The following is a 23,334-nucleotide window of genomic DNA, read 5'->3' on the forward strand; positions in this document are numbered from 1 at the left end:
AGATTACGGGCCTAGCAGAGGACGACGAGGCTGCCAAGTGCGATCAGCCTCATCATCATCAATTAGGGTCTCCGCCTCACTACTAGCCCCCTCGGCTGCGTGTGGGTCAGGAGACAGACCTGTCTCTAGACCGGCTACCGAGCCACTCTCCTCGCCACTACTTCTTCGCCTGGCTGCTGAAGAGGCGGATGTCTCCCCCTGTTCCTGACCGCCCTCTGTTAGCTCTTCCTCACTGTACAGTGGGGCTGAGCCCACAGCATGCGATACTTCGCTTGGTGAGGGAACACCAAAGGACAGGGGCAGGTAGAGGACACGTGATTTCAGTGGGCTTGCTCCCGGGCCATGCCAACTAACGGTTGTGTCTGACGTACCCACCGACCGTTGGCTGCAGGTGTCAGAGGTGACCTGGGAAGAGGAAGACGACCGAGCCAACCAATCGATGACGGCAGGGTTGTCGGTGGAGACACGACCGCTGGATGACACCGGGAGCACTGGCCTCTGGCTGCGACTAGTGCTGCCTCGACCCCTTCCTCTGCTGCCACGTCTGCTCGCTCCTGAAACATTGCCTCCTCTGCCACTCCTCTGCGTGTTGTCTGACATACTCTTTAATTCAACGATTCTGTGTCCCTGAGTAACGATTCTGTCCCTCAGTAACAATTCTGTGTCCCTGAGTAAAAATTCTGTGTCTGTCCCTGAGTAACGAATCTGTGTCTGTCCCTGAGTAACGAATCTGTGTCTGTCCCTGAGTAACGAATCTGTGTCCCTAAGTAACGATTCTGTGTCCCTAAGTAATGATTCTGTGGCCCTAAAGTCTCTTTTGCCCTAACTCTGTCCCTAATACAGACAGGTCTGTCTCTCTTGAATGACCGGAGGCTAATGGAGAATTGTAAGATGGCCGCAATTTATAGCTCCACCATTACACAGTGCTGGCTGGCTGCTGATTGGCTAATGCGATCACATGTCATGAATGAATGCATTATGGGTCAGCGCGCCTTGTCTGCGCACCTTCCCAGAGATCCCCGCTCCGTCGCCACACATGTCGCCGCCATTTTTGGGAAAATTCGATTCGTGCATCCGAAGTTTGCTAATTTTCGGATTCGGCGCGAATCGAATTTTTCCTGATCTTCAAAACGAATTCCACTTCGCCATGTTCAATTCGCTCATCTCTACCAGTAACAATCGCTCAGGCTGCCGATACATCGATCTGTGGTCCATTAGCTGGGTGCAGCTGGGTGTGGCATTGTTACACACGTGATATCGCGGATTTAGATTGGCTAGTCCTTCAGTCACGAGTTTGGTGAGAAGGGCTAGGGTCTGACATCACGATCATGGGATCGTCACATGTTGGTGACATCATCTGCTGAGGAAAATAGGTGCTTTTGCCCCCAATAGTGTCCTTGATAATAGTATCGGTTGATCTAAAATACACATTGTCCCTCAAATGCCATGCAAAAAAGATGTACAGGTTCCACTGTCAAGCACTTCAACTAGAGAGCACCATGCTTTTGTACTGCAGAAGACTAATACAAGAGATGAGAGAGGAAAATTCCAGCAAAACAAATTTAAAGCTACAGCTTGGTGATTTCTTTTAAGGTATTTTGAGCAGTCAAAGTTTAGCAAATAAAAGTCAAACCCAGGACACAGCAGTCCCAGAGCATGCTTGGTGCATGCCCTGGGGGTACACAGGGGGCAGGATTCTGGGAGGACCTCCATGGTTACCCTCCCAGAACTAGACAACCAGCCTTTATCCATCTTTTGGCTACCACGTGGTACTGAAGTGGTGTGCAATAACTAACTCCTCAGGGGCAAGCTCATCTGTCAAAGACTAGAGGTAAAGACATTCTCTGCATATAATCAGAGAATACACAGGGGAAGGTGCAAAAGCATGCTTGTAGTCTCAGTTTTCAGAATAAGCAAATAACTGACTTGTTGGATGTGGAAAATAAAAGTAGTTAAAACCTTGGATATAAAAAGCAAGACAAAATGGCTACACCCGACAGAGCCAAAGAGGGCTAAATAGACTTTAGGAATCAGGAGGCAACATGATTCCAGGCTGCAGACTTTGGCACCATCAGTAAACAGACTGCAACTAGACCCAAAGCCATTTGAGTAAGAGCTGGGGGCATCTGACACAGCAGGACTGTAGCCCTAAAGTCTAATATTAGGTATGTTGCATTTTTTAGTAAGGCAATGTAAAGGGTCAGGGTACAAGGCAAAGAATTAGGTACTTGTGAAACCCTGACACTAGAGAGCAGATAGGGGTAGGATGGTAGCAGATTCAGGATCAAGGCTTGTGTGGCTCTTGCAGCAGGGATATGCTTCGTCAACTCTGTCTAGCAGGAAAGAGCACAGAACGTGCTTTATATTCAAAGGACGATGTCTTTGCTCCTTCGCACATGAGAAACTGTCATGAAACTGAGATTTTAAAGGCATTTTATATATATATATATATATATATATATATATTAGGCCCCAGTCAAAGCTGCCTACTTACTAAGCAAGTCTTTAGAGATAAGGCAAGTGCAAAGGCAATGCCAGTGGTTCTAGACCTGGACAGCGATTTGCAACTAACGTTTACCAGAACAGGAAAGCAGTGTATGTAAAATCCAGTCCACAAAACAGAGTGGGGACTGTACGCAGGACTCCAAAAGCCAGGCTGGACATGCCAAATTGGGACAGTTGAAGAGACAACACTCCAAGCAGCAAGGTACAGAAGAGTCCTAATTGAAGAAGAAAAATATAAACGAATGGTCCTTTACTCATCCTGACAGTATCCATCTGATATGGTAACTATCAGGCAGATATATTCCCAATACTGAGGGCTACAAAACAGGTCTGTCCCTTGTCCCCAGTGCTATATGCTCTGGCCATTAAACCTCTTGCTCAAGCTACTGGACTTCAACAGGCTAGTATTGGTGTGGAAGTGGCAGAATATCATCAAAAATGTGCCTAGTGGTAGGTGATGTGATCCTGATTCCCTCCAATCCATTGATTTCCCTACTAAACCCGATGCTATTGCTCATGGAATTTGGCAACATTTCAGGGTTGCATGTCAACACAAGGCTAAGGGCTTGAGCCTTCAAGGCAGATCATCATAGTGAATCTTTGCAGAATTCCTTCACCTGTACCTGGGCTTCTTCTCCCTCACCTTAAACTAGGTGTCCACCTCACACCTTTGTATGAAATGCTCTGTCAAGCCAATTACCCTAAATTATTCACCTACTTATATTCTTTGACTTCCAGGGACAAACAGATCACAGCTGTGAAAATGTCTCTACCTACATTTCTGTACTATGCCAAGGGCCTGTCCACTGCTATTCCTTGCTTTAGATCATGGGCACTAAAACACCATATTCTTCAGTGTGTATGAAAAGGCTGTCTTCATTGGGTGGCAACGTTTGTACAAAAGCAAGATACATAGAAGATTGGACTTGCCACATTTTCAAAAATATTTCCATGCACCACAACTAGCCTCAATGGTACACTGGCAACTCAAAAGCAACAGCCCTTTCTTGGTAGCACGAGGCCTACTTGCACTGCCCAACATTAATAACTAATCTGCCCTGGCTGCCTCCCAAGAGTTGAAGCAAGGGCATATGCATAAGGAGGAGCGGTTCTTGGATGAACTCACATGTCAGGAGTACTATGTGAAAAAGCACCCCAATAAGGCAAACAGCCAAAAAGGTAAAATACAATTATGTAGCCTTAACCACAAAGGCCTTGGATAATTGTTCAGGAATCAGCAGATGGTCAAATAATAAAGGAAAGCATATATTATCACCTAAACACAAACCAGCTGAGAAAACTGCTGAGCAGGCTTTTTGACCACTGAACAAAACACAGGTCACCATGACAACTCACTGAAAAAGGCACTACCAAAGATTGAGAGTCCACTGGGTTCTTCAGTAATGGCTAGCTCAGGTAGAGAAGCCCCAAAACTGGGCTAAGACCTCAGGATTGGAAAGTAGAGGTCAAAGGTCCGATGGCACTATAGAACAATGTCCATAGTTTACTGCACCAAATCTGCCTCTTGGATAATGTAAAATGAAACCATCATAACTGGTAAGGGGGTATGATAGTCATCACACAAAAAAAAGGGCCCAAAGTGGGAGGGCCAGGTATGCCCTGTAAGAGAAGTCAGCGTTTGTGGTTTTCTGGAGCAGGAATCCTTGGAGGTCTGTATGTTTTCCTTGGGTGTGTAGGCCTGCAGCATTGTGGCAAGGCAGTTGTGTAGCCCACATCTGCAGTGTCCGGGTCAAATTAGTTCTGGACCATAGTAAGTGCAACCTTAAGGAAGTGGAAGAGATCAGGTAGTTGATATGGGGAGTGTAAGCTGAAGAATCCTTTCTCCTTAGAGATGTGAATGTGGAAAGGGTATTCCCACCTATACAAAGCTCCAGTCTGTTGAATACAATCCAGCAGGGGTTTCACCAGTCTCCGCATCGACACAGTCAACCTATAGAGGTCGGGGAGTAATAGCATTAAGGCACTGTCAAAAGTCAATTGGACCAGCACACCTTGCCCCTCCTCATTATAACCTCCTTGACTGAACAACTGCACTCTGCCCAGTACACCTCCTGGCTGACCAATCTGGTGCACTAATTCAGTGCCCTCGAATGCAGGGGTACCCAGGACTTTCTGAAAGAAGGCGCTGTCTACCGAAGGTCTGTGCCAGAGGTGACTTCGGGTATACCCTACACTTTGCCATGCATCTTAAACCATAAAACAGGAGTATTTGCAATCATGAAGTGGAATCACGATTGGTAAACTTTGCCCAGTGAGGAGACTGAAGACTCCGTGAAAGTGTGTCTCAGGTCTAAAACTTTCTGCTTGATTGCATTTTTGATCTCTGTAGCAGACATTTGTGCCTTTCTTCAGGCATTACTGACTAAAACTGACATGGAGCTCTGGACTAGAGTCCAGGGAGCTCTGTCATCCCGGTAAGGCTGTGTGTCACTGTCAGATCCAGTAGAGGGGAGAATAGCTCACTGGTCCCATGGCTACTGCTCTGTGTCCAGGCTGGTATTCACAACACTTGATGTGTCTACCACCCATTATTTCTTTTGCACTGCATTGTTGGGTATCTTAGAAGGCACCAGGTTAGCTGGCTCATGAGGAGGTCTTAGTACTGCTAGGGGCTGAAAGTAACAGTGGATTTGGATATCCAGGGGGTGCAGAGTTGGCATTAATCACGCTACAAACATTGGAGCTCTCTCAAATGTGTCTGCACACAGCCATGGCTTGAAATGCTGCTCCCCCAGAAGCATTTTTATTTATTTTTTAAAAGATATGAGATCCATTTCTTCTAAATTCAAACCTCAAACTCCCAAATACACCAGCCCTAAGGTAGCTAAGTGAACCAAACAGAGTTGCATTCACACACGATACAAATACAATTTCAGAAATATAATGCTTTTTATTTTTCCTAGAATCTGAAAAGTTGAAAACTAAACAATAGACAAGAAATGAGAAACTAAACAATTAGCCAGGGTCTTGAATTATCTGCAGAGTAACTTTATCATATTCCAGCAGTGAAAACTGTCAACTTTGCATCACTGAAAGCAAATGAAGGCATTTATGTTTTGCTGAATATATTTCTGCTTGTTAAACTGAGCAGGCATCTTTATGATCCTGCTAATAAAAAGGCTTAGCTGTCAAGGCTTTACAAACCTGGACAACTGTACAGCTTTCATTCGCCTTTAAAAAAACAAACAAAAATAATAAAAGAGTTATCAACATATTTAATCCATATTTGGTAAAAACAAATCCAGTGCTATGGACCAAATATGAGGTAGACCCTGCTTAGGCACTATATAAAACCTCAGTTGGAAACATTAAAGCAGCAGAACAAACCTGTTTTCAAAGCATAATTGAAATTAATAAAAGAACACAATGCAAACCATCATATTACCAGTGGTCTAGAAGCTTTAAACAAATTTGTCACTACTTTTGGTATTCTAAAATGCCACAGCAGTTTGGTTACAGGGACTACAGATAAATACCTTTTTTTAGTAATAAAAGTACTCCTTTAATGGATTCACAAACTAAGGAAAATGATGGCAAGACTTTAGAGCTCCACATACTAATGCGTTCCTCTAGGACCTATAAATGGGGTGCATCCTGAAGCTACCAACTTCTCTCCATTGGAAATAAAACAGACGGTTCCTGGGTTCACAAGCTTCCAAGATGGGCTAGGAGAGGATTTCCGGTGTCTTTATTAGAAAGATATGGCAGTGTAATATGCTCACTATAGTGGCAAGTTTACCGTAGGTTATAAAATGTGTGCAGTGATCAGTTAACAATTACAAAACTTAAATACATAATATTTTAAAGTAAACCTCAGGACAGAATAAATGGAGATAAATACTCAATTAACAAAGCTAACACACCAGAATAAGAACTTTTATTTTCAAAAACCAAATTATTTCCAGGCGAGTCCAATGAGATTTGAAATATTAACCACACGGGTTGAAGTTAGACCCCTTATCCTTATGTTTAAGCTTTGTGATGTCTGAACACATTTTAAATTTGATTTCATCACAATGAAATCTGTAGGGCTTCAAACAATTGCTGACAATTTAGTGGATTTTATTTGCTAGGGATTAAGGTGGTGGGTGTCATAGAACCCCGGCTTTAGGAGGTGACTACAATATGGTAGCACACCTTCATAGAACATTAACAATGTACTGGTAATAGTACAAACAAAATTCTGCACATTTACAGATTAAAGTACTTACCATCTTATAAATTGTAAAGATCAAAGCATGTATGCAGACATAATTAATAAAAAGGTATCTGAGAAATAGATATATAGATTATATCCCATCTCTCATTTGCCTTTTAAAAAAAACAAAAAAAAAAACTAATAATCAATTTCTAATTATATGAAAAGGAATGCTAGGGCCTCATTCATACAGTGTGTACTAAAGCGTACGCCCACGGAGGGCTGTGTTTACCAGCATCTGTGACATCCATGTGCGGGTGGGTCCCCTAACACATCCAGTTTGTGTTTGAGGAAATGCACCTGCATGGATGTCAAATTGGGAGCAGTGTGTGCCCATGTAGCCACTGCGTCCCAATTGACATCAATGGGACTGACTGCTCAGGGATGCATGGAACACGTTTGCATCCCCGTGCAGGTAAACATGGCCCCTACATGTATACACTTCAGTACGCCCCGTGTAAACGAGGCCTAAAAGCCACAACTAAGAATGTTCCTGTACCTGCACACAAATGAAATCAGTTATTTTTTCTTTTCCTCTCTGTAATCCTTTCCACTACATTGGTTGACATTTTTGGACAGACCTGGCTCTAATCAAACAACTAGTTCTATGGAGCCTATGCAAGTGTACCAACAAGAATAGTTTTTTTGTTGCCCAAAAGTAACCAGTCAGAATCCTTTTCATGTATCACTCTGCATGATGCCATCAGTGTTATAAATACCTTTGGCTTGGTTAAGTCTCCCAAACATCAAAAATACAGCCTCAGGGTACATCTATAAAACACAGGTTTTGTTTTTTTTTTTTATACTGTAGCAGATATACTAGTAGTACCATCTGAAAATCCATATAGAGGCAGATGGTTCTTGACATAGAAGTATGTTGCCTATAATTAACGCCATCAAGTTTAGGAACTGGTAACATTATTGAAATCACTGAAAAATTTAAAAAAGGTGGCAATACCAAAGCTCTTCACAGTAATGAGCTTAGCGTAAGAAAAATGATGGATGTGGGAAAAGGCTTTAGGAACAGAATTAGAACAAAAAGTTCAGTGAAGTTTCAGACCTCCTGGGACACCCATGAAGAGGTGTACTTTAAATAAAATGGTCAGAAACATCAACCTTTACCTTCAACAATAGAGATGGGCCCAGTCTTCACCCCGACACATCAACAATGCAATTATTGTGTAGGGCAGTTCCTGTCCTCTTAATGCTTGCACTGCATTCATGTATTCAGATTAACTTGTTTATAGCTGTGTTTGGGATTTTTTTATTTAAAAATAGTATCACTGGCTTAGTAAGGTAATCACTCTGATTCACAGTCCCAGTGTTGGACTGACATCACTGAGCTAGACTCAGCATACATACTAAACATATTTAGTGATTTTTTTTTTTTTGTTGTCAGCTGATTGCAATTATTAATGGTGAAATATTTTTCTATGATAGATTTCAATAAAAATTTTGTGAACGCTGATCATAAGACAAAAAAAAAAAAAAAAAAAAAAATCCAAAAAGAGCCACAAAAATTTCAGGCGGAACTAAACCCACCAATTTAACCCATTTCCCAAAAGAACGTTTACGTTTGAAATGTTCAATAAGTGTTATTAAAACACACCAATAATTTTCCACAAAAGGTTGCTGTCATAGCTGGTTAGATGTGCAGCACCATGGCAACTGCAGATCTAAATAGAGGCTAAGATGGCACTGTCCTTGGCAGATAGGGGATAAGATCACTTAGCTTCACTTCAACACAGGGATCAGGATCTTTATTTTAACTATGTGACTCTAATTTTCAAATCTCATTATGACTCAGCTGAAAAGAACTGTCACTTTATTAAATTAAAGGATCCTTATCCTTGTGAGTCAGCTTACTGAATTGAGCCTCATTCATCTTACATTTTCAGAGGAATTAATAAAAAGTGGCTGCACTCCAGTTGACAGTTTGTCTCAGGCATTTTTTATTAATGTCCCCGAGTGTCAATCAGTATGGATACTTGTGTTCAACATAGAATTGACCAATTTTATAGCCCACAATGTGTTCATCATACATATAATCCAACTAAACATCCAAACCAACCAATATATACAAGGCCTTAAATTCTGAACCAAAAGCACTTTAGTATCTTCTATACATACACACAATATTCAAATGCTACGCAACTGAAGATATTTAAAGATTTTCCAAAAAAGAGCTAACTCGTTACATTTATAGAAGCAGGTTGTTCAGTGTCACACTTTTTAAATAAAATCCCATGCATGCTAGTGCAACACATCTTTAGCATCAGTTGCATTATGGCAGGAATGCTTCAGATGTGGAGACGACAGAGGCTCCCCTGGGAAAGCCTATTGGCTTCAGAGTTGATAAATGCAGAATGAAATGTGTAAAATGTTGGGCACACTTCATATATATCTGCAGGTTAAAATGGGAAACATGCAGGATAAAAGTGTAGATCATAAGATACCCCTTTATCATTCATTGTCAACTCTGAAGGAATTTTTTTCTTGAAGCAGCATTTTGCTAGGCAAACACTCAAATGAAGTCAGCGGATATGAATTTCCGTTTGATCAGCCTTATCATATACTCCTCTCCACTGTACTGCATAGCAATGCAGATGACTGGTTTTTTTGGACAGTTCAACAGAAAGCTGAATGGCAGGCAAGTTAATTAGCAGCATTACACAGCAGATTTACAGTCCACAGAGAAGGCAGGTTAAACAGGAATTTAGAAATAGAAGTAGTGGTTTCATCTGCCAGGCTATGCAGTATGATAGGGCTGTGTACCACATAATTATCTAAATGAAATACATTATTTACCTGGGAATTCCACTTTAAAGACATAACCTTCAGGCAAGAAAATGGTTATGTTTAAAGGATTATAAGCTAGAAACAACTGTGGAAAAAACATTAACATTATTTTTTTTCTTTTTTAATAAGTCCTTTGGCCCACCCCCTCTAGTTCTTGATATCCTGAATGACACTATGTCCAGTATTCGACATTTGTAAAATTAAATTACAATTACAATAATCATTTGAAAGAAAATCATGAAAATCAATCCCTCTAGATTTTTCATTGGATTATCACACTGTAACACTTCATATACTGGTAAACTTTTACTGAGAGACAGACTACAATTTTAGAGCAAAAAAGGTACTATAAACTGAAATAAATCATAAAATGGCCTTTACAGAAAGGGAGATTTAGGTAGAATGATCGGTGTCTGTCGGTGGTTCTGCCAGTTCTTCGGCAGGGATGTCCAGTACCCTTTTATACATTCACAGTTAAATAAAGCGCACACATACACACACCCCTAAATGATGCTCTTGCAGGACAGATATTTACATCTTGTCTTCCGTTTTGAGAGAAAATTAAACGAAAAAACAAACAGTTCAGTTGGTATGGAACAGTCAAGATCCATTACAAAAAAGTAATGTCAATAAATATGACGTGCCATCAATGGACGAGAAGGTAATACAGTTATAATTCAGTCTTCGGCTTCTCATCTGAAGATTGCTCTGTCTGAGATCCTGTTAAAACAAATTAAAATAAGTAAAACGGATGTCAAGATTTTTAAAGTCTTTCTAAACCCATATAATAAAATCAATATAACAGCCAGCTTTTCCTACACACACTAAATGTTTTATATACAGTATACATTTCACACACATGGTAACTGACTGTTTTGATATTTAGAATTAAAAAATCCCCCCCCCCCCCCCCCAAAAAAAAAACAAAACAAAAAACCCTGGGTTTTGTACTGCCTATGTAACTACATTGTCCATCTATGGTTGTACTTCAAAAGAGACACCAATTAAGGCAGAATTACAGTGCTTTCCAATAGCTGACTATTCTAGGAAGCTTTGAAAATTTACCAACTCTCACTTCATCACCTTCTGGCACTATCATTCTGAGCAGAGGTTCTGCCCCCATGTGGCAATGCTTGGGTATAAGCAGCTAATCAACAGACCCAAAACACTGTCACATGGGGAGAATGCTAACATTGGTGTCTACAGGAGTTTAGAGGCATGAGAGTTTAAATTCAGAACCCCAATCACTTGCGCGTTCAAGAGAGGAGCGTTTTGGCTGAACTGCTAGCTGTGTTTTGACCTTGAACGTTTATTCATTTAAATAGCCATAATAAATTATTATTCTGGTCAATAAAATGAATGAATGCCCAAGCTCTTGATGCACCTAAACACATTTGCAAAAATTTGGCTTAGGCACGTTTTTGAAGCTACTTTTATATCTTGCTTAGAAGAGACCCCGTGTGCATGGACCTAAAAGATGCAGTGGTACAGCAAGACAGCAAACTGTATTTCAAATACACATTTAGAATTACACAATGACATTTTACCTGTTTCTGAACCTGCTAGCTCTAGAATCTTCTCTTCTATCACAGGAGGCTCTTTTGCTGGCTCTGGATCTTTTGCTTGATCTGGAAAGAGGACACAGATACATAGAAACAAAACCTAAATAGTTGCTTAAGCAAATGTTAATGCTGTGTTCTAGGGTTATGTGCAAAATGTTTTTAATTAATGTGTTAATTTGCAGCATCTCAGCACTGACACAAAAGTATGCAGGTTGCAGCTTCCACAGACAAATGCTGTAGGACATCCACTGTTTACACACAAAGATACATACGATGTGCTTAAATCATGCTCGGCCCAAACAAACTATTGAAAAAACAAAAACATGAAAAGTAGAATTCAAAGTGGTTCTAAAGGCAGGAGGTTTTATCCTTACTGCATTCTGTGCTCTCTCTCCCCTCACAGAAAAAAAAATTCCCTCCTGATCCCCCGAGAGGCAATCGAATATTCCCTGGATCAACTTTACCTATAAACGTTATATCCAGTTATATGCTGTGTGTCCAGGAAAGAATCCAGGTCTTTTTTTAAAGCAATCCATTGAGCTGGCCAGAACCAACTCTTGAGGGAGTCTATTCCACATTTTCACAGCTCTTACTGTGAAGAAACCTTTCCGTGTTTGGAGATTACATTTCTTTTCCTCTAGACGTAAAGAGTGCCACCTCCAGATTTTTCATGATTTCATAGCCTACAGCAAGGTAAAACTAGTGTCTACTCACCTTCTGTACTTTCTGTTGTGGGGGTAATGACCTTTTCATTGGTGTCTGTTAGATTTCCATTCTCTGCATTGGTGGCATTACTTTTTTGTTTGGGTTTAGGTTTGGAAAACTTGGCTTTATTCAGCAAGTATTGAACCTCCCTGTCGAGAGCTCCAAGCTTTTGCTCAATATCCTTGGATAATAAAATGGGTTTTTCTGTGTATGGCAACTTAGCCTGTTCTGCTAAAGTTTCATTCTTCCATGCCTGTTGATACAAAATGGATTTTACAAAATCAGGAAAACAATCTTGGTATTAAAAACGGAAACCTGTACTTAAGTTTCAGTAGGTAAAAGTGTAAGACAAAGTTTACAGCAGGTAAAAGTGTAAGACAAAGTTTACAGCAGGTAAAAGTGTAAGAAAGTTTACAGCAGGTAAAAGTGTAAGACAAAGTTTACAGCAGACACCTAGAGGAGCTTTAGTATTTTCTGTAGTATGCATCCTATTATGCAAATTGTGAATTTTCTGCCAATCAGATTCTCCATAGTGGGTCTGTGTACACACTGCATGCCCCATTATCTTGGGCACCGGAGCCATCACTTCTGTATGTTCCGGTGTTACTGCACCATCCACTGAGTCCACTGCAGGTGTTATTCAATCATTAAGGGCATAAAAAGCTTTGAAAATTAGGCTAAACCTGGCTTCAGGTAAATATTTAAAACTCTGATTTAACATCTGTCATTACAATTACTAGTGTTTCCGAGATGACATTAGCAGTAATTGATTATTTGCTGTTGTCTGGGTCAAGTCTGCTTTTATCCACTGCTTTTAATGGCCCTTTAACCAAAAGAGCCAATAGTTAATCAAAAACATACAAATGTTCAACAGTGCTTGCTTTCTAGGAAACAGAAATGCAAAATCTGGAAAATCATAAAACAGATGTCAATCTGCCTACTATGAAAATAATAATAATTCTTGAAACCAACATTTTTAACTATGTAAAACACAATAAATATATTCGAGCCCATGCATTAATTTATCCTTCTGCACTATAGTTACTGCCCTGAAGCCAGCAATCAAACTCAAATGATTAGGGCACACATTATCATGATTGGTGGCCAAGAAGCAACTACAGTTTCTCTGTAAAAACACATTGATACAAAATACCCTTTATCTGTATTTTACAATAATTGCTCTTCTCTTACCGATGTCTCATTGATGAGCTTTTCTAAAGTGCTTAGTTCAACATCTGTGAATACCTGCTCATCTTCTGGAATCTTTTTGACAGTCCTAAAGAAATAAAACCACAAAGACTGATTTATGGGAGGCTTGTCTACCATTCACCTACAGTCAGAGTTAGTGAGTCAAGTTAGTCAAAGAAACAAAAGCACAGCAAGCCCTGTGTTTCTCCCCACATTTTGCAGATTAGGAGGCAAAAACAAAGTAAGATTCACTAAGGTAAGGTCCACAAACACTCGACATGTAATTATAAAGTGTTTGGTGCAAATCTTATCAATACGAAATAAGGTTTAAAATTTTACAGCTTTACAGCTCCGTCTCCTAACGCAAGCACAAGAATTTGCAAACTCAAAGCATTACTCCACCAGTTTCTAACACCCCCCCTCCCCCCCCCCAAAAAAAAAATAAAATAAATAGTCTCCCTGCGGCCCTTTTCTATTATGGGATTCCAGCTGAGTTCCAGTGAAAATGGTGGCGGGGGGGGGGGGGAAACTGTAGCTGCTGACTTTTGAAAAATGGACACTTGCCTGTTCCTCAATTCTGCGGTGTCCCCCTCCGCAGCCTGTTTCAACAGCAGCCCTGTGTTCCCAGCATCTTCAGTGTTGGCACCCAACTGACAGCTGGCTGCTTCACAGCCGGGTGTTCACTGTGCATGCATGAGTAGTGCTGCGCTGAGTGGCCCCGTAGTCTTCCGGGACCTGTCATGTGCCCCAGAAGACTACAGGGAGGGGGAAGGAAGGGAGGGGGAAGGAAGGGAGGGGGAAGGACAACTTCTGATTCCTCCCCCCTAAAAGGTGCCAATCCTTAACGGGGAGCAGGGGACCAGTCCTTAAAGCAGGACTTCCCCTTTTGGGTGGAGCTCCGCTTTAACGTGCGGTACTCTGTGTGGAAGCAGCCATCTTGGTAGTGGCAGGGCTTTTGGGTACTCATGTCAGCCTCCAGCAAGAACATTGAGCAGCACAGTACTGGCATTCCCAAACTTCACTCCAAATCTCCTGAGATATACAGCAATGGCACTACATATGCCCACTCATACCAGAAGTGCACTGCTATTTTTCAGAAGGAATTCCTGACGTACATTTTTCAGGGTACTGCTTAAGCACAATTAACATTTCTATATTTTTCTCTATCACATAGCAAATACCAAATCTATATATATTGATTTATATTTATTTAAACCAACATGGTTCAAAAACAATCGCCCTAGCACCTAGGTCACCTAGCAGGTGCTATAAAAAAAAAAAAAAAAAAAAAAAAAAAAAAAAAAAAAAAGTGAAAAGGCTGAATTTTATCTGAAAAAAAACTTTTCTTTCCAGTGTGCTATACCTTGTATGGGAGGAGGAAGGAATTGTGCACTAGCCTGAACTACAGCTTACAGTCTACCAAAGGGCTGGAATTATAGTGTTAAAGTGACGAGGGGGAGGACTGATAATAGCATTGTAACAATATGAAGAGCAGATCAGTTAAAAGAGGAGGGACAAAACCCACAATAGAGTACAAGAAAGAAATATATGCTCCCTCAGGAAAAAAGCCCAGAAGGCCATATCCCCGAGAGACAGAGTAAAAGGGGAAGAAAGACCAAGGAAACAATAGCGGAGATCAAACCAGAATACCATTAGGAGCATCAAACCTGGACCAGATTGAAGAGCTAAATAATATGGAAAGTGGAACAGATTATAGAGATAAAGAGGAACAAATGTTAAGTTTACAAAATACCTACGAAAGCGGAGATGTTTATGAAATTAGAGCACATCTTAAAGAGTGAACTGGCCATATTACATAAGGATCTGGGACAAGCATTAAGAAGAGGCAGAGGAAAAATTAGAGATACAGGCACAAGTAATCACAGAATTAGAAACGCACGGTAAGGAGCAAAGGAATCTGGCATATAGAGAAGAAGATCAGGAAAATAGGGACAGAAGGAATAACCTGAAGATTTGAGGCCTGCCAGAAGCAACATCAGGAGAAGATTTAGTGGAAGAAATGAGGAAAATATTTAACCCAATATTGGGTAGGCCAACGAGAGAACAATTGAAGATCGACAGAGTCCATAGGAGTAAACAACCACAGGGAGTAGCACCAGGGGTTCCTAGAGATGTAATTGTGTGTTTACATCACTATGAAGCTAAAGCTAACATTTGGAAGAAGCTGCAAGCAGTTCCAGAAGTAAATCATGGTAAAGTGGGCCTGCAAATTTTTGCAGACATAGCATCAGAGACTAACTAGGAGAGTGCTGAAACTACTACTGGACTTAATGCGCAAAGGGAACGTTTGATATAGCTGGGGATTCCTAGCATGCTTGATCGGATGGAGGAATGGACAGTCAGCAAGGCTAAGGAAGATCTGAAGCCCTTTTGTGAAAAGCTGGACGTGCAGATAATAGATATTCCAGGATGGTCTGAAGGGACTAAGGAGAGTATAAAATTAAGGAAAAATAGGTGGCAACAGGTTACTAAATAGAGCACCGAACCACTACCTCTCTTATTCTCTAAGTGTTTTTCCTTTCCCCCCCCTTTCTTTCTATGCATGGTATAAAAAGGCAGGCACAGCTGGGAGACAGAGCGAGGGGAGGGAAAGGAAAATGAAGACGGGCATCGGGAGGCTTAAAATGACATTGGTCATTTTAAAAGGTAGGAGATACTGGTCCGGATAGGTGTAGATGATCTGAGTCTTACCCCGAGAAAGGATCGAAGATGGAAAACATCCACAACCGATTCCAGGGGTAGACTATGGGCCATGGGGTAGAGGGAGGGGGAAAGGAGTAAGGAGTAGAGAGGGAGGGCGAGATGAGTGGAGGGAGGGAGGGAAAGGGATGGTAAAAGGTCACCCAGAGGACATTTTTATTCTGTTTCAATCTGCATACATCCATCTGAGTTTTCATATAGTTGGAGAAGAGATGAATGTGTGTAATTTTATAACATACAATGTGAAAGGATTGAATACCCTGACTAAAAGATATGACTCTTAGGGAAATCCACCAATATTTGGCGGATGTGTTCTTACAGGAGGAGACATTTATCTCAAGATACAAAAGGTTAAATTATTCTCTAAATATTACCCTACATGGTTTTATGCCATGGACTTACCTATTAAATGAGCAAAAGGGGCAACAATTGGGATAGTAAAAATGACAGCTTAATTGTGGAAGATAGAGTGGTAGACCCAGGAGGTCGGTTTCTGTTTCTGAGAGGGAAAATTACAAGGAGTAGAATGCACACTAGTGAACATCTGCTGCCCTAATGAAAATCTGATGGCTTATCTGGAGGGCGTATTGAAAAGCCTCATGGATTTTAAGAAGGGTCAGTTGATTTTGGCAGGTGATCTTAATTTTTGTATGGACCTATGGTTGGATACATCTTCACAGATACGGAGGGATGAAGGTAGTAGTCTAAAATCGATTAAAAAAAGGCTTTATCAGTGTCAATTGATGGGCTAATGGCAAATTAAATATCCAAGGGATAAAGACTACACCTCTCTGGCGCATGGGATGTACTCAAGAGTATAGACATCTGGAATCCTTGGCAAATTCTAATATTGAAGTAATGTCATTATCAGATCACGCACCTGTTACAAATGAGACTAAAAATGGGAAAAGGAAGAGAATAGAAGTAATATGTGGACATTAAATGAAAGACTTATACAGGATCCAGAGACAGAGATTAGACTAGGGAAAGAGATAAAGCAATACTTTATGCTCAACAACACTGAAGAGAGATCTGTGGTGACTATACGGGAAGCATATGAGGTGTATAATAGGGGCATTTTGATCTAGATATAAGCCAAAAAAGAAGGGAGAAGAAAATAAAACTGTTAACTAAGGAATGATATGACCTAGATCAACTAGATAAAAAGAAAATAGATGTGGAGATACAACAGAAGATAATTTTGAAAAGAGAAGAACTGAAGGATACTAAGGAACAGGAAACCAGAAGAGTTTTTAATAGAAAGGATAAAGAAAGATATCAGTGGGGGAATAAACCAGGAAAATATTTAATGAGAAGGGTAAGAGAAAACAAATCAAGGAATTATATAGAAAAATTGAAAAATGAAAATGGAGAAATGGTATATTCAACCACTGACTGCTAAAATGTTTCAAAAATATTATAGTAAACTATGTGACATAAAATCTACCAACCCGAGAGAACCAGAGGGAGAAAGAAAAGAAAACAGGCAGCTATAAGTAAAAGAGGCCGGATTGCCCAGTCTAGAGGAGGAGAGGTTTTTAGCCCTAGAAAAAACAAATCTCACAGGAAGAAAGCAATGTGGAACTGAGAAGTACAGCAACAGGAAAAAGCCCGGGACCAGACAGTTATACACTGAGATATTATGTGAAGTTTCTAAAAACAGCTTGTGCCCAAATTGTGCCGTTATATGGATGCATTGGGAGAGGGGATGGATATGAGGGAAGAGTCGCTGCAGGCATAAATTAAAATTAAACCGAAAGAGGAAAAAGACCCATCCCAATGTGCTAGCTATAGACCAATATCACTCTTAAATATAGATACGAAACTCAATGCAAAGGTTCTAGCAAATAGGATGAAGGAGCGGATGTCGGATTGGATACATATAGATCAAGTGGAATTTGTGCCAGGGAGGAAGGGAAGTGATAATGGATTAAGATCGGGACAAGGCAGGGATGCCCTCTCTCCACTGCTTTGTTATTTCTCTGGAATCACTCCTAGCGACTGTTCGAAAGAGTATAGATGTAAAAGGAATCTCAATCGGGAATGTAGATCATAAAGTCGCCGCTTATGCAGATATGTTATTTTATGTTGTGAACCCTAGAGTAACGTTACCCAACCTAATGAAGATTTTCAAATACTATGGTGAATTATGAAGCTTGAAAATGAATCCCACAAAATCAGAGATATTAAATATCAGAGTTTCAAAGTCAGAAAAAACAGAGCTTACAAAAGCCTTCCCCTCTGTATATATATATATATATATATATATATATATATATATATATATATATATATATATATATAGAGAGAGAGAGAGAGAGAGAGAGAGAGAGAGAGAATTAAGTTATCTAGGAGTAAAGCTTACCCCTTCCTTGAAAAATCTCTATCAAATAAATTATATTCCATTAATAAATTAACTAAAGGAAGAATTGAGGAAAATATCCATAGGGTCACTCTCATGGATGGGTCGTATAAAATATCAAAGATGGTTATAGTTCCTGTATAGGTTCCACATGCTTCCAATATATTTGCCGAAGTCCTTTTTTAAGATCATACAAAAGGATAATATATATGGGTAAATAAAAAACAAAGGGTTAGTTATCAAGTATTATGTAGAGAGAGTTAATGGGGGTTTAGGTGTGCCGGTTTTTAGGAGATCCTACCATTCTGTGTTGATCGCATGAATAGTGGAGTGGATGTATAATGCACAAGGGAAAATTTGGGTAAAAAAAAAAAAAAAAAGGAAAAGTGGGTCACAGTTAGATAAAATAATATGGATGGGAGTATAATTCACTATTAATACCGTTGGAAGTAACAGATTTTTTTCCTCCGGGGAAAGAGGGCATTGCAGGTAGATGGATAAAAGATAAAAATGCAGAGTTACATTCTTTTTTAGAATTAAAAAATAGGAAGAAGGATTTGTTCTTTAGGTTAGAGGAGTGGCGGCATCACCAACTGAGGCATTTTGTAACAACTTTCCCGCAGCCACTAAGGGCGGTGGATAGCATGTACCCATTAGAATGTTTTTTTTAGTCAAGAAACAATACGTAAACATAACTTCTTGCATTTATAACATCTTTACTAATATCGGGATCGGTATCTCCACCTTAGCTGGAGAAGTGGAAAAAAGAGCTTGGAACAAAATTAGAGGATCAAGATAAAAAGAAAAAATAGTCACACTGACAAACTGTACTGTAAATATGAATATACAGGTGAAAAGTGTGGAATAAAAAAGTGCACAAGCAGCAGGGATGACCGCAGCCTGGAGAGGATTGTCAGGAAAAGGCCATTCAAAAGTGTTGGGGACTCTCACAAGGAGTGGACTGAGGCTGGAGTCAGTGCATCAAGAGCCACCACACACAGACGGATCCTGGACATGGGCTTCAAATGTCGTATTCATCTTGTCAAGCCGCTCCTGAGCAACAAACAATGTCAGAAGCATCTTACCTGGGCTAAAGAAAAACAGACCTAGTCTGTTGCTCAGTGGTCCAAAGTCCTCTTTTCTGATGAGAGCAACTTTTGCATCTCATTTGGAAACCAAGGACCCAGAGTATGGAGAAAGAATGGAGAGGCCCACACTGCAAGATGCTTGAAGTCCAGTGTAAAGTATCCATAGTCTGTGTTGATTTGGGGAGCCATGTCATCTGCTCGTGTTGGTCCACTGTGCTTCATTAAGTCCAGGGTCAACGCAGCCGTCTACCAGGAGATTTTGGAGCACTTCATGCTTCCTTCCGCAGACCAGCTTTTTTCCAAAAAAAGTTTTTATTTTATTTTGAAATAAGAAAGGCATAACAAGTCATATACGGATACGGAACACAGTCCGCGCATAAACATCTGTCATAATCTCCCGTAGCGCAGACGGGTCATAAGTTGTTTATTTGAAGTATAAATTACCCTGATACAAAAGATCACATTATAGTAAATGAGTGAACTAGACCAATTAAAGCACTGAGTATGATAGGTAGTCTGGAGAGTTATAGAGGATGCTGTTCTAATGAGTAGGGATTACTCAAATAATGGGACTATGAAGCGTGGTACAATATATCATTTGAAATCGTGCAGTTCTTCTGTATCCGTAACCGGGGAATGTATGGTTCTTATTGTGGAAGACAATCATACCTATATGTGAGAGGACACTCTGTCCCTCATAAAAGATGTAGTTACTTGTAGAAGAGAAAGGTGTGAAGAAAAGTAGGAAGGGAAAAGAAGGGGAGGGAGGGAGAAAAAAAAAAAAAAAAAAAAAAGGGGGGGGGGGGGGTGGATCAAATAATAAATATTGGTTGTCAATCCATCGTATCATGGAGCATTATTTATGGTAACTTAGCGTATACCTTTATGTAAGATATAGTCCGGGTAGATTCAGTCTATGGAGCAATTCTAGAGGTGAGAGCTCAAAAGGTTTTTGTGTTCTCGGATCCTGTCTTATTCATTCATAGAAAGACGATAAGTACTGGTGGTTTGAAAATGTTTCCAACACGCCCAAGTCTTCCTGAATCTCTCGGGGTGTTCTTTTGCCACTGAAATCAGCTCCTCCATCTCCGCAATCCTGATGACCCTAATAAACCACTCCCGCACAGTGGGAACTTGTTTTGATCGCCAGTGAACAGGGACACATTGTTTTGCCGCGTTTATCATGTGTAAGGCAAGAGACTTATGATAAGTCCGAAAAGGAAGTGAGGAATGATGGAGTAAAAATTGTGCAGGGGTGAAGTCTAGATTGTACGTGGTTATTTGTGAGATTAAGTCTCGCACTTTTCTCCAAAAGGGCAGTAGTAGCGGACAGTCCCACCATATATGTAGGAGTGTACCCTTTGCCTGTTGACACCTCCAGCACAAATCCGGGACATCAGGATCAAATCTATGAAGCAAGGACGGCACTCTGTACCATCTAGAATATAATTTATAATTGTTTTCTTGTGTGGAGACACATATGGAACCTTTATGCATATGGTCATAGATGTGATCCCAATCTTCCGGTGACAATGGCAGTTGTAAGTCGAGCGACCAAGCCTCACATGCCTTTCGAGGTTGAGACATATTGGCGGTGTCCAGATATGAATAGAGCTTGGATATAACCTGTCTCTGGGGGACGTCCGTAAAACAAAGTTTCTCATACGGAGTAAGTGGCCTTGAATAATCTTGTACATGTGGGGAACTTCGTATAAAGTGATGAAGTTGTCTAAACATCCATGGCGTAAATATCCGGGATGGCCATGTCTTCATAATATCTACTCTAGATAAGAACTTCTTATCTTTGAAAAGTTGATGTACCGTCAGGTTATCTGGACAATTATCACCGGCTAGGAAGGCCCGGGACATACCCGGTAGAAAGTCTGGATTCCTTTTGACTGGAGTTAACGGACCCGGAGAGGAAGAGAGTTCTTTTTTCCGGAACAACTGATGGCAACAGCTTAAGGTAGGACCTATAAGAGGGTGTTCCCGAAACTCCGAAGGAATATGAACGTTTTCCAGCCAAGGGGAAGAGGCAAGTGGTATCGTCGAGAAATCTGTCTCCAAACCAACCCAAACCTTACTATTGTGGATCGTGGTCCAATCTACTACCCTTGCTAGGTGACAAGCCCTGTAGTATCGGGCAATGTCAGGCAATCCAATACCTCCACCCTTCTTTGGCATGGTGAGTTGGGCAAAGCTAATTCTTGGGCGTTTATTATGCCAAAGAAAGGAGGTGCAAAGTGTTTTATAAGATGCGAAGAAAGAAGTTGGTAGTTTAATTGGTATTGTTTGCAGTAGATACAATATTCTAGGAAGCACGTTCATCTTGAGAATGGCAGCTCTACCAAACCAAGAGAACCAAGGTTTGTTCCAAGTTTGAAGGTCCGCAGACCAGCTTTATGGGGATGCTGACTTCTATCTCATATATTAGTTTCACCTTTTAAGTTGCATTACTGAATAAATGAACTTTTGCATGATATTCTAATTTTTCAAGTTTCACCTGTATTAGAAATTAACTATAAATGTTTCGTAAGATGGTATTGCACACCTAGTGTAGCACACAAGCAACAACCACAGTTTACTTTTATGTTGGAAAGGGTGTGGGACTGAAGGAACCATGGCACATAAAGGTGGGAATGCCCTAAAATCCAAGAGTTTTGGCAAGGAATAATACAAGTTGAGGAGATAACAGGAACTGTAATACCAAACAACCCTTGGGCCTGTGTATTTCATAATGTGGATTTGACAGTGAAGCAATACAAGAACATGGTAATATTTCATTTAATAAATTCCGAGATTTTGGCAGAGCAAAGAAATCCCCCCCCCCCCCCCCAAAAAAAGATTGGATTAACAGAGAGGAATACATAAACAGGATGGAGGAACTTTACCATATTGGAGAGGATAAAATTAAAAAACAAAACAAAAAAAGAAGAAAAACAAACAACTTGAGAGATGGTTAGATTAGTTTTAAAACAACTAAGTTATGCAAAATTGAGAGGAATATGAGGGGGAATATTTTCCCCTTTGTTTTATTGAACACACTTGAGGAGGGGTAGGGAGTGTTGAATTGATGATAGAGGTTAATAGTAATTGTGATAATGAAAATGTGTTATTGTAATATCTGAAATAATTTGTTTAAAAAAAAATTGGTAAAATATATAATAAATAAAAATAAATAAATTGACGGGTTAGAACCCTACTTTATCCAAATGAAAGGAAAAAAAAAAAAAAAGTTTTGCCTTTGGTTCTACTTTAGAAAGTTGCCAGGACCCAAATCCAGTGATTATCGAAGTAGAGGATTCTGGAGTGTGGCAGATTTATTTTCGTTCAGACTGCAAATGCCAAAAATATAACTGTGGTCCTCTGCCTACAATAGGCTGGGAACCTGGGCCGCTTGCTGAGAGGGCTCCTCAAAAATAGGGATCCTGCTCTTCACTGGGGACTCTTCTTCCACATTCGTGTCCAAGGGTTGGTCCTCCAACACCAAATCCTCCCACATCAGGGGAGTGTGCGCACACATTTGTAGTCCAGCTGTTACAAACCAGTGATATCCCCTTACCCCTGAGAGCTGTTTGCACAGGGCGAGAAGGCAAACTGATCTCATCCTGAGGGAAACTTTCTGCCTGCAATCTGCATTGGCTTGCTGAAAGACTAAAATGCTTCACATCACAAGGGAAATACACAACTATCCAGCTGAGAGGAGTGTTTGCCACAGCATAAGACACCTTGTGGATTAGCAGCCCCCACCACAAAACTTGCAGGGAGACAGCCTGGGTGAGGAGATCTATCGCTGTGCTTTGTGCCATGAAGGAAGAGGTGCACTGCTGCAGGAGCACTACCCATAGTAGCAAGCATGGTGGCCACACATGCACCGATGTGTACATGACATTACACACCAGGAGGCCGGACCTGTCCCCCCTCCTCCACTACTGCCATTAAGGTGAAGACTGAGCCAGAGAAAGGTAAGGAAAAACACAAGCCCCACAATCCACATAGTCTGCCCCTCCTGCAGCAACACAGAAGGTGAACATATAGAAACTATACACTCACCAGTCAAGGCTGCACAGTAATCAGAAAGTCCAATCAACCATCACTGCTGGCACGCCCTAAATGGGGACGAGTCCTCTCCGAGGAGCATTGCACTGGATTTGTAGACAATCCTACCAGCGTCCCCTACCCTGG

General features: G+C 40.7%; 1 protein-coding gene across 1 annotated transcript in view; it reads right to left on the reverse strand.

Moving 5' to 3' along the window:
• Positions 1–5,396: 5,396 nt before the first annotated feature.
• The window catches only part of HYOU1 (hypoxia up-regulated 1), a gene marked incomplete at its 5' end in the record, with an annotated part of 66,393 nt that continues 48,455 nt past the window's right edge, over positions 5,397–23,334 (reverse strand). The window contains 4 exons of the mRNA XM_089670223.1: positions 5,397–10,243; positions 11,071–11,151; positions 11,800–12,043; positions 12,982–13,066. Of these exons, the coding sequence (XP_089526349.1) occupies positions 10,194–10,243; positions 11,071–11,151; positions 11,800–12,043; positions 12,982–13,066 (460 nt within the window). The remainder of the gene's footprint in view (positions 10,244–11,070; positions 11,152–11,799; positions 12,044–12,981; positions 13,067–23,334) is intronic.

The sequence above is a fragment of the Staurois parvus genome, unplaced genomic scaffold, assembly GCF_062004578.1.
Source record: "Staurois parvus isolate SC_StPar_1 unplaced genomic scaffold, SC_StPar_1.0 ptg000087l, whole genome shotgun sequence".
Lineage (NCBI taxonomy): Eukaryota > Metazoa > Chordata > Amphibia > Anura > Ranidae > Staurois > Staurois parvus.